This window comes from Pezoporus wallicus, unplaced genomic scaffold (assembly GCF_028554395.1).
Source record: "Pezoporus wallicus isolate ANWC-B61680 ecotype Strahan unplaced genomic scaffold, APGP_CSIRO_Pwel_v1 scaffold_3294, whole genome shotgun sequence".
Classification (NCBI taxonomy): domain Eukaryota; kingdom Metazoa; phylum Chordata; class Aves; order Psittaciformes; family Psittacidae; genus Pezoporus; species Pezoporus wallicus.
Window position 1 is genome coordinate 14781697 of NW_026635478.1, and position 11934 is coordinate 14793630.

The 11934-nt window shown below is 48.9% G+C and overlaps 1 protein-coding gene across 1 annotated transcript in view; it reads left to right on the plus strand.

Annotated features, from left to right (window-relative positions):
- LOC130609938 (alpha-2-macroglobulin-like protein 1) overlaps positions 1-11934 on the plus strand; it is a 28345-nt gene that overhangs the window by 12804 nt on the left and 3607 nt on the right. The window contains exons 17-35 of the mRNA XM_057429411.1: positions 309-393; positions 1190-1304; positions 1985-2210; positions 2322-2448; positions 3042-3163; positions 3624-3678; positions 4291-4374; positions 5421-5597; positions 5737-5818; positions 6568-6724; positions 6942-7016; positions 7390-7552; positions 7930-8144; positions 8283-8498; positions 8611-8735; positions 8946-9036; positions 9715-9783; positions 10097-10199; positions 10332-10373. Coding sequence (XP_057285394.1) covers positions 309-393; positions 1190-1304; positions 1985-2210; positions 2322-2448; positions 3042-3163; positions 3624-3678; positions 4291-4374; positions 5421-5597; positions 5737-5818; positions 6568-6724; positions 6942-7016; positions 7390-7552; positions 7930-8144; positions 8283-8498; positions 8611-8735; positions 8946-9036; positions 9715-9783; positions 10097-10199; positions 10332-10372 — 2328 coding nt within the window. The 3' untranslated portion in view covers position 10373. The remainder of the gene's footprint in view (positions 1-308; positions 394-1189; positions 1305-1984; positions 2211-2321; positions 2449-3041; positions 3164-3623; positions 3679-4290; positions 4375-5420; positions 5598-5736; positions 5819-6567; positions 6725-6941; positions 7017-7389; positions 7553-7929; positions 8145-8282; positions 8499-8610; positions 8736-8945; positions 9037-9714; positions 9784-10096; positions 10200-10331; positions 10374-11934) is intronic.

Consider the following 11934-nt stretch of genomic DNA (forward strand, 5'->3'; position numbering starts at 1 on the left):
GCCATTGCCACTGGAAATGCATTAAAGGATGGGGTAGGACATTGGCACCTCTTTTCTGTGCCATTGCCACTGGAAATGCATTAAAGGATGGGGTAGGACATTGGCACCTCTTTTCTGTGCCATTGCCACTGGAAATGCATTAAAGGATGGGGTAGGACATTGGCACCTCTTTTCTGTGCCATTGCCACTGGAAATGAGTTGAGATGAACAAGACATCTGAGTGTTCCCCAGAAGAGAGTTGGTGGTTTAGTGACCTCCTCCTCACAGATGCGTTACTGCCTCCCTTGTCCTCCTTCTTTTCCTAACAGAACATGGGGCTGAAGATCTTTTCAAACCTTGTAGTCAAGAAGCCGCCTCAGTGCTTTCACCAGGCAGATAAGAAGCCAGCCATGGGTGAGCTGTACTTTCAGCCTACCTGGGACATGTGATCACCCAGGTGGAAGAGCACTCTGGGGTTTGCTGGTGAAGTTTGGCTCTCTGAAGAGCAGCAGGAGTGATACCACAGCTCCTGTTGGAGCAGCATTCCTGCTGCCCAGTCCACCAGCCTCAGCAGGAATGACCCAGTCCGTATAAAAAGGGTTCTGAAGAACATCAATACCTGACACTGAAAGATGGCATTCCTTTCCTGGCACAGACAAACCCAAATATGGGCCAGTATCTATTTCTAAGTGACTACCCCACAGGCTGTGTGTCCTTCCCCACCTGCATCCTCAGGGACAGTCACTTCCTTCCTCTGTGTCTGAGTTTGCACTAGGTAATCATACTAAGATGGCTTACACACCTGCTGATATTGAAATCATTGCCTGCAGAGAGTTGTGAGTATTCTGCAGACCAGCAAACAGTATTGTTATTCACAGAATTACTGAAGTGTTGGTTAAAATGGCTCTCTGATGATCCCTTGTCTCTTTAGCACCAATTCTGGGTCAGGTCAGCAAGGGGCTTTGTCTAACCAAGTCTTGGAAAACTTGCAACCAGCTCACTGCAAGATGGTTCTTCTGTTTTCACTCTCTTTTCCCTTCCTATTTTCCCCCCTTTACCACATAATCCCACTCCCTTGTGTTTTCCTCTGCCAGACTCTTCCCATGTCTCTTTTACTGCTTGCTTCGCCTCTTGCCATTGTGCTAGGATGTCTACCATTGGCAGGGATCACTTCTCCCACTTTGGTGGGACTCCTTATTCTTTCTTTCAGGGGGACTTCCTACAGAAGACCAAAGAATCACTAAGGAACAACCCCAATTTACAGCCCATGGAAGACTTCACCACTATTTCCCTGAAACTTGGATCTGGAATCTGTTCTCTGTTGGGTAAACGATATATGACTTTACAAATGGTCAGAAGGGTGATCCCTTTGATATTGAGTCTTGGCTGACTTGCCTTGTGCAAAAGCCCAGCCATAGGTGTAAAAAGAGGTCTACACGTGAGTTTCCTGGCTCCTTCCTGCACTTGTAGTGCATCAAACTGAAGGACTAGTAGACTCTGAGGTGCAGCACTGAAGCCTACACAAGTTTAGGGAAGAGCAATACTCTTTCAGACCAAACCACCAAGTGCCACTGGGTGCACTCTACTAACCTCTCAATTTGGTGGGTGCACCAGCTAAATTTGTAGCCCTTGTTCACAGTACTTAGACTAAGACCGATGAATAAGCACTCAGGAGAATATGGTGCTGCTGCTTTCCAGATGTCATGCTGTTGACTGACACCATGCTGCTGAGTGCATGCAACTGGAATGCTTGGATAGTGTCTTGCTCAGAAGAAGAGTATGAAGGCATTGCTGATGTCATTTAGGCAGTGTTTAAATGACTCTAGTGAACAAACTGCTCAGAGCTGCCTTGCTGTGAGCCACTGGAACATAAGTCATTGGTGATTTAGCAGAGGTTGATCCAAGCATGAGGATCAGCAACACCCTCCTCACCCAGGGCCATAGGCCCTCCTCATTCCAGTGGAATGGGATGAATTTCTTCATGCAAGTGCTCTTTTCCTCTCAGCTCCAATGGCAGCAGGAGTGTCCTGGTCACAGCACCTGCTGCTGCTGCAGCATGGAAAGTCAAAACATTCTGCTTGTCTGGGAGGGGATTTGGCCTTGCCCCGACCACGAGCCTCAGAACAGTCCAGTCCTTCTTTGTGGATGTGCCACTGCCATATTCCGTCATCCGAGGAGAGACCTTTGTGCTGAAAGCTACCGTCTTCCACTACCTACAGCAGTGCATGCAGGTGTGTGCCCGTGTGGGGCAGATCTCCCATGCCATCTAGTTGTAGAGCGCATTGTACCAAGCTGTCTCTCCTGACTTGCCAGTTACTCACTTGCATCTGTCATTCCCTTAGATCAGTGTGGCCCTGGCTAAATCCTCAGACTTCCAGGTAGAGCCGTGCCGGACCTGCAGGGATAAGGAGTGTCTGTGCGCAGAGGAGTCCAAGACCTTCTTGTGGAATGTGACAGCAGTGCAGCTGGGTATGGCTGAGAAAATGGGGCTGGTGGTGGAGAACCCTAAAACTGAAGTGAGGAGGAGTGGGAGGTGCAGAGAAACTGACAGAGCCTTGCATCCCTTGGATCCCAAAGTTTGTTCTTAGTGGCTCAAGCATGTGATCCATTATGTCTTCTTCCTTTCTCTCTCCTTAGACAGGCTAACCAGAGAGGACAGGAACTAAATAGGTGGCATGGAAAACTCTCAAGGAGAGAGCTGTAGGACCAGCTGGGGAGGAAGGGACTGCATGAGTGTGTGTGTGGGAACATTGTATTGCTGGTGCTGTGCTTCAGATGCAATGAGAAGGGTACAATGAGATCCAGTGGTCTTTTGGGCCTTTTGCTGTTACAGTCATATTGTAGTGTGATGAAGTCATCTGTTAATTAGGTGACCTAGCTCCTTCATGCTTGTGGTGTCTGAAAAAGCCATTGGTACTGGCTGGCTCACCTTTTTACCAGCCAAATCGCTGAGGCCATGAAGACCAGCTACCCCAAGCATCTCAGACCGCTCTCAGTTAACTCAAGTTGACTCTAATTGGCCACAGATATAAGAAACAGGCTCTGTTCAATTTATTTGCTAGGGACTTTGAATATCACAGTGAGGATAGAGGTACTGGACACCACGCCACGCTGTGGGGGCAAGAAGCCCTTGCCATCTACCCTGAAGCGGAGGCATACACTGGTCAAACACTTGCTGGTCCGGGTCAGTATAAGAGTGGGCTTGCTTCTCTCTCTGGGTAGCTCTGCCCCTGGGGGAAGGGAGGCTGAACTCACCTAAATGGTTTTGGCTCCTCATTTTTTGGCCAGCGTTAGCATACCAAGGATGGGGCTCAGTTTGCCTTGTTCCCCCCAGGACTAGCCAAGCCTATTCCCTTCTTGTGGTACTCCTTCTTGAGCTACATTCATATATCATGTCTGTGTTTCTCTGTGTGTTTCACTGCTCAATCAACCATTGAACATGAGAGCCCCATCCCTCAGGCTTGCTCTTGCTCTCTTGAGCATGAGGCTTTGGCAGTGCAGGCCTGCCAAATGCGAGGAGGATGGAGTCCCTGACAGCCTGGGGACTAACCACTGAATTGAGACTTGAAATTGCTCCGAAATTTTGGGAATTTCATGTGTATTCTTGTTTCTCCTGTCTGATGTTCATGCTCCTGCCCTGGCAGCCAGAAGGTGTGTTAGTGGAGAAGTCTTTCAGCTCCCTTCTGTGCCCAAGAGGAGGTATGTGGACAGCCTGAACGGGTTCTGCAGCCTGAAATAACCAGAACTGAGAATAGAACAACTAAACTGTGGGAGGTCTGATGGAAGAATTCTCAAATGATTTTCCACATAGCAAATTTTGCTTCCTTTTAGACAAGAAAGAACAAGAAATGTTACTTCTACATGGCTGTCCTACTGAATTTGCCACTGAGTATAGGTCCTAAAATCCTGCTCTGTCATCTCCTTCCCATACTGCAGCCCCTGGGCATTCCTGGGCTTGACAGTCACCAGTGAGAGCTGCTCCAACCCTCCCACCCTGTCCCTGCAGCACTGAAGGTCTCCCCAGGATGAGACTCAGCTTAGCTGCTGAGTGATGACCAGCTGTGATTCTTGTGGAGTGCATTGAATTGAGTTGTGAAGCTCAATCAGCCCTCAGGCCACCCAGCAGCTCTCATGTCTCTTCTCATCTGAGAAGTTTCCAGGCAGTAGAGTTTTTTGTAATGACTGGAACAGACTGTAAGGAGCAGTCAGTATGAGCAGGATGTAGGCAGTGTCCCATTCATCTGTGCCAGTATTGTTCTTTAGTTAGATGGATTTGGCTTGATTTTTTCATGCTACACACGTTTCTTTCAGGAAACATGGCTGAAGAACCTGTGTCCCTTCACCTCCCTGAAAATGTAGTAAAGGGATCTACCAGGGCTTTGATTTCCATCTCAGGTAGGTGATTCCTGCTGTGGGCTCACTGGCTGCTGTTACAGATGAGCAAGGCTTAGCTTGGTGATGGTGTCAAGGGATACATCTGACATGAAACTGCTCCAAAGAGAGGATGCTGTGTTTCTTCTCTGCAAGGTTTGGCAACACCAGGCTTTCAGATTTTTGGATTAGCACTTAGGATTTCATGACAAAAGTAAACTGCAGAAGAGAATAATCCTTATTTAGCTAGATAGAACTTTGGAGCAGAGATCCTAGGTCTGTATTTTTGATGGGACTTTGAGAACTTGCCTAATGCTCTGTAAACACAGTCAGCAAAGCTCGTAACCATTTTGTCTCTCTCTTAAGATTTGCTGCTATAACAAAAGCTTCTGGAGAGAAGAAATCATTTTCAGCATTACTAAGTTGCAAAATAACACTTTGGAGAGGCTATGGGACCAGATATACCTACAGTTCAAAACACTTATTGCACTGGGCTCATTTGCCCCCATACCAGAATTGATATGAAGCTAGGCCTGGCATAAGTAGCCATGGATATTGTGCAGTAGAACCCCAAAGGGATAAACTGAATACTAACATTTTCTGGCTGGCTGGAGGACATATAGACATCTTCACACCATCTGACTACCACCCCTGCTAACTTACTGACATTTTGACTCTTGACATATGGCCAGGTAGAACAGGGCTGGCTAAGGACCAGAAACATGTCAGCCTTTCCCTAAGTGCTTTAATATGTCTGTCTGTGTGACACACACTGAGCAACTGCAGGTCTGTTCACAGCCTTTTACAAATAGTACTCGTTATGGTTGGAGCCCTTCAGACTGCAAAGGGAAAGCTCCTCAGGAACTCCATGGTGTGGTCATCCTGCACCATGATGCAAGACTGGGAAATGGCAAAACAGTCACTACTCTCCATCCTGCACTCTCTTGTTCACTCCTCTTTCCTCCTCCCTCCAGTGTTTTCCTCATGTGCTGAGAGAATTATCCACTACCTGGCTGAGAAACACCTCAAATCATGCTTACACTTGCTTTGTTTCTCATACCCTTGCATAGGTGACCTCATGGGGATGGCACTGCAGAACATGGACCACCTGGTGCAGTTGCCCCACGGCTGTGGGGAGCAGAACATGGTGCTGTTTGCCCCCATTGTCTATGTGCTGCAGTACCTGGAGAAGACGAGGCAGCTGACCCTTGAGATCAAGGAGAGGGCGACAGGATTCCTGCGCAATGGCAAGTACAACAGACCCACCTTGCTCCTCTGCCTTCCCCAGTGTCCAGTCTACCCACAGCTCTTGCCCTTGCACTCACTTCGTCAGTGCTGGCCCCTCTGTGTTACTGTGTTGGACTAATCACTGTTCCCATTCCTTAGGGTACCAGATGCAGCTTCTTTATAGGCACAGAGATGGGTCCTACAGTATCTTTGGACAGCAGGATGGGGAAGGGAGCACTTGGTAAGCATTGCAAATATCCCTCACTCCTGCTTTTAGCTGTGTGGGCCAGAGCAGCTAATGTGCCTGGAATACTGTTAGGATGTGAGACCCCAGGAACTCTGGCAGGGAGACAGACTGGGGGACTTGAGCCACTTGAAAAAGCAGCCAAGCAGGCCTGGGGAGTTTCTGGGTAAATGGAACAGCAAAGATGTGGTCCCAGGGAGTAGGAGGTCGCTTTTCATCTCTGTGGCCATGCTGTTGCCCCACAGACACCACCACCTAATGCTGTTGGTGTTCTGGCAGCCAAGGTACATCCTGTCCAGTGGTAGATCAGGGAAGAGCAATAAGAAACTATCATCTCCCCAGGGAGGGAATTGCTTGGGAGAGTTTGAAAGATCTGCATTGGCCCAGCTTGACCCTGTGGTGTCTGGGCTGGGAGAAATAGAGAAAGGAAGGGAGGAAGAAAGTGGGAAATTCAAGATTGTCTCAAAGTATTTGAGGGAGATGAAGTGCAACAGATGAAAGTAGAGGGGCAAGAGGTTTTTCACCTGTGAAATGACTGGATAAAGTACATGCATAGTACATTTGTAGAGTCAGACTGCAGGTCCTGTGGACCGTTTCCACTTTAAGCTCGCCTTTCTGTACAAAAATGACTCGTTTTGCACACCGCTATGTCAGTGTTAACTTCAGGGGCATGCACCAGGAGGCTTTTGACTTTATCTTTGCCTTTTTTGTGTTTCTCTTTCTTTTGCAACTCGTCCTCTTCCTAGGCTGACAGCTTTTGTGGTCAAGAGTTTCAGCCAAGCCAGAAAATACATCTATGTAGATGACAGGAATGTCCAGGATGCCATACGCTGGCTAGAGAAAAAACAGCTTCCCAGTGGCTGCTTTGCCACCAAAGGGAGCCTCTTTCACTCCTTCCTAAAGGTAAATGAGGGCCAAGCCAGGTAGCACAGCTGGGAAATGGCTGGGTGGATGTTGTGACAGCAAAAGATAGTGTGATCCCAAAGGATCCTGAAAAGTCGCTCCTGCAACCTGTGCAGCCAGCCTTAAAGAGAGCAGGTTATGGGGCTGGGAATGTGATACCCTCCTGTGGAGTCACTACCAATCAGTACTTAGGGTGAAAGGTACATTCCCTTCACAGGGCAGCGTGGATGATGAGATTTCCCTCGGGGCATATGTCGCTGCAGCACTGCTGGAGCTGGGTCAGCCACTGAAGGTGAGCACGCTCCTGCTGCTCCTGCTCTCCTGTACACTCCCATGCCTAGGCACTGCTCAGCCCATAATTCTGTCAATCTCCAGGCCAGGAACAGGTAGGGAACTGCTGTGAGGGAGCCAATATTTGGGCAAACTGTCAAGTCCTTCCTCAAGAGAGACAACACTGTAAAACTGGTATGGTGCAATAGTGTTTGGTGGCTAGGGCTCCCAGCACACACGGGGCCTGAACTGATTGTTTCCTCAAGTGACTGTGCAATCGAATATGTTTCTCTGGAACTACATCAGGAAGACATAACCTGGCTCCCTGGAATGAGCACCCCTGCCCCTTTTTTGCCCCTGTCAGATTTTGACATGTGTCTCTTCTCCCAATGCAGGGCAAGCTGATGCAGGCTACCCTCCGCTGCCTGCAGCAGGCAGTTCATAACATCACCGACATCTACACGGAAGCCCTGCTGGCTTATGCCTTTGCCCTGGCTGGGGACTATGAGACAACGCAGGAGCTGCTGTACAAGCTGGAGGAGCAGGCCATCAAATCAGGTGCTGACTGCTCTTTGGGGTAATGCTTCTTGTTCACTCCTGGGATCTGGAGTAATGTGTGGTTAAGCTAGAGTGGTTAAAAATTATGTATGTATTTGTACATATTTGAGTAGTAACTGCACTGTGACTGAGAAGGGTGATTTATCAGGAAGAGTTTCCTCAATGGGAAGATTCCAGGGCCCTCTTGAAGCAGGAGGTAAGAATCTGTGAGCTAAGACCAGATGAAGCCCAGGAGAATAAACTGAATAAAACGATGCTGGGCTCAGTACAGGCAATGAGCTGAAGGAGCCCTGAAAGGACTCTGGGTTTTGTTTCCTGTGAATCCAATCAATTATATTCCTCTCCAGAAAGCCCGCATGCTTCTCTTCATTCTGCAGGAGGACAAATCCACTGGAGTCCCAAGCCAAGCTCTCCAGCTTCCACAGAATTCTGGCCTGGTACTCAGTCAGTGGACACAGAGTTGACAGCCTATGTGCTCCTGGCGTACCTCTCTAAGCCAAGGGTGCATGCAGGGGACATGACAATTGCAGCTGGTGCTGTGGCATGGCTGACCAGTCAGCAGAATGCCTACGGGGGCTTTGCCTCCACCCAGGTAACAAGTAGCTCCCTGTGGGTTGATATACTTTTGCACCTGAGGTTGTCAGGGAGAATCTTCTTGAGTCTTCCTGCTCCCAAGTCAGCTTCACTAGAGCTGATGCTTCCAGAGAGTTGGCTGTCTCTCCCTTTCTAGGACACAGTTGTTGCCTTGCAAGCCTTAGCAAAATATGCAGCAAGAACATTCAGCACATCAGGACAGGCACTTGTGAGGGTGAAGTCTCAGAGGGGCTTTGGGAAGACTTTCCAAGTCAACCGCCAGAAGAGGCTGCTGGTGCAGCAGGCAGCACTGGCAGAGGTCCCGGGTCAGTTCTTGGTGCAGGTCCACGGCAGTAGCTGTGTCTTTGCTCAGGTGAGGAGGTGGAATGAGTGTGAGAAAGAGGAGAGGTGAAGGATTCCGCCTTCTCTTCCTGCAAGAGATCATGCCTGGCCTGTCTTCTCTCATCCTGATCCTCACCTTACAGACAGTGCTGAGGTACCACGAGCCTCCCCCACGGGCTGCTGTGACCTTCACTCTGCGTGTCAACACGGAGCTGACCAACTGCAGCCAGGCCAGTGCGCATGTCCTCACCATCCGCATCCTTACCAGGTGACCCCAAGGGTTTCCTCCTCCAGCAAAACCCCCTGTGCCTGGGGAAAGCCTCAGGGCTGCAATGGAGGGACCTGGTAGTTGGGGCAGGGTGTGAATTTCGTAGGTGGAAGGGGTGGGGAAGGAAGGTGCTGGCTACCTCCTGGAAGGGGGACTCAGAGGGCACTATTCTCACAGAGCCAGACCCTCTGACTGTTTCTTCTTCTCCAGCTACATTGGGAGCAGGGTCACATCCAACATGGTGATCCTGGAGGTCTCCCTGCTGTCTGGATTCATCCTGGCTCCTAGATCCAGAATGCTGGTAAGGACTTTGGAGGGTCCCATCTGCTTGCTTCTGTTGTTGGGAACTATTCATTTCAGGCCATAAGGTAACTAAATTAGCAGAGACCCTTTGTTGTTGTAACTGAACCAAAACTTCTGGTTTCTAGACAGGCCTCACAAGCATTGGCTACAGGAGATCAGAGGTGGTTCAGCTTCTCTGACATTATTCTGACTTCAGCCAGGAACACTGTACTGCTGGGTGTGCTGAACACCAGGATTTTTTTGCCAGAAATGCTAAGACAAGATTTCTTACAGAGACTCTAGTTATAGCCGAAAAGATTTCTAATTATAGCCCAAAAGATTTTCATGCCCCCCTAATTAAGCCATAAAATTGAAAGATGAATTATGTGCACAGTGCCCAAGCAGGTCTTTCAGAGCAGTCTAGCAGTCAGTGAGATGAGCTAACAAGAATCTTTTGTGGGATCTGCACATCTTTGCTGACCAACGCATCAGTCCTATGTACTATCCACACAGCCTTTTGTCCCCAGAGTGGGAGGTTCCTCTAACTGAGTGGTGACAGCAGAGGTCAACCTGTGCGAAAGACACAGTTCCACACAGACTCCACACCATCCTTTCAATACAGCAGTAGGTCCCCCCGGTCAGGAAACCATAAGGGAAGTGCTCACAAATTTCCTTGTGTTATTGTTTCCCATCCCAGCTGGAGCGCAGAACCATTGTTAAGAAAATAGAAGTGAAAGCTGATGTGGTCTACATTTATCTGGACAAGGTAAGTGGGAACAAAATCATGTGGTTTGGCAGAGCAAGTGCAAGAGGCAGGAGGACAAAGAGCTGTGTGAGAAGCCCGAGGCTGGGCTAGGCATGGAAAAAGAGCACTGGTAGAACTGTGGATGGAGGAAGCTTGCCCAATTTCATTGTCATTGGGTAAGCATTTGCTATTCCTTATGCACACTCATTTCTGAAATTCAGAATATGCAATGGATTAGAAATATTTAGTGCAGGAAAGCATTCAAGCTAGGAAAGATGAAGATTCAATGACTTCTTTTTCCCCTTCCTTGCTAATATCTTTCCACCTCCACAAGCTGAACGATGAATCTCAGACTTTCATTCTGCAACTGGAACAAGTAATTCAGATGAAGAACCTGAAAAAAGCCATCATCAAAGTCTACGATTACTACCAGCCAGGTGGGTTGCAGATTCCCTCCTACTTTGGTGTCTGGGAGCTGAGTTCTTAGTTTTCTGTCTGGTAAAAGATGTTGTGCACTCTTCTGTGTGCATGCATGCGTGTGTAATCAACTTCCTTATTTCCCTTTGCAGAGGAGCAAGCCTTGGCTGACTACGGTGCTGTCTGTAGTTGAGGTACGCAGCAAGTTCCTGTGTGACACAGACAGGGCTTCAGAAGGGTGGAACATGGGGAATGTAAGCAATCTAAGAAGGGAAGGGGGATGGTAATCAGTGGTGAGCATGCATCCAGCTAGAAAGAAAGGCTGGCAGATACCTGTGGCTAGGTGTGAGCTAGTACTGGGGCTGCTTTGCAGCCAGAGGCAGCTGGAAGGCTCTGGTGGAATGCGGAGAGAGGGACATCATCTCTTTCCAAGGCCAGATTGGACAGAGCCTTGGGTGACATGGTCTAGTGTGAGGTATCCCTCCCTATGTCAGGGGGTTTGGAACTGGATGATTTTACGGTCCTTTCCAACCCAAACCATTCTATAATTCTATGAAAATGAGGAAGGAAGCATCACATGCAGCAAGAATGCAAAGCCATAGCAACCTGTGCTAACGAAGGCCCTCAGACCCAAGCATGGCTCCATTCCCTCCACCTCCCACTATATTCACTGGCCAAGGACCAAGCTGAAACTGGGAAGATGTGACTGTCTTGTGAGGTGACATACCCTGCTGCTAGAAGTGGGATGGCTTGCTAGTAGTACCCTGAAGCCAGGACAGGTCTGGAGAATTCTCTTCGGTAGGGCTAAGACAGAATCTTGATAAAGTACAATGCTGCATCCTGACACCATCCCACAGAGAGTGCTGGCTAGGGACCTGCCTAGAGAGCCACCCCCATTACTAGCCGAGACAAGGCACCTTCCACAGCCTGGCAATAGCCATGGAAGGACCGGATTATGACTTCCTTATTTGTCTTCATTTCTGTCACCGCAATTGCACATGGTGCCTCAGAAAAGGGTGGAGAAGCTCCCATACTTACGATAAAGGAAAGGAGAGAAACTGCCATGCCATGACTACTGCCCTTGCCCAATATTCCAGTTTGGTCACTGAATGGGAGGAGTGTCCCAGCTGGGACACAGCCTCCATTAAAGTTGGGCCTGTGTGGGTCCTGCTCCCTAGTGGATGGACTGAGGGTTCACAGCAGTCCAGCAGTTGTGCCTGCGCTGTGAGGACCTGGGCTGGGGTGAGGGTTTGTGTGTGTCACTTATCTGGTACACAGCTGGAGGAAGAATGAAAGTAAGCATGTCCCCTAACCTTGCCATGATTACGCCAGTTGTTGATGGACCGCAGGCTTAGCCCATGAAGATACCACTTCTGCCATTGCCAATGTATGAACCTTCTACTTATCTACCTACCTCCTCTATTGCTCTCTCCTCATGCTTCCTATGGTTTCTCCTAATACTTCCTGCAGTAGGAATCAGGCAGCTTTGGAGTACAAGATGCAAGTGAACATGCTGTGACAGCTGTATCTCCTGTGCCCTTCCTGCAAGCTCCTAGGCTATCAGCTCTTTGAAGCAGTCTCCAGACAGTAATGCAGTACACTAAGACTAGCTCCTCACCTCTCTTCAACAGTACAGCCTCGCCAATTGCTCTTGGTAAAGGTCTCTAATGCAACTTCTGGCCAAAGGAACTGTTGAACATGGGAGCGAGCCCTCCCTTGCCTTCAGCTCCAACTTGTGTGATGGTCACCTCCTTC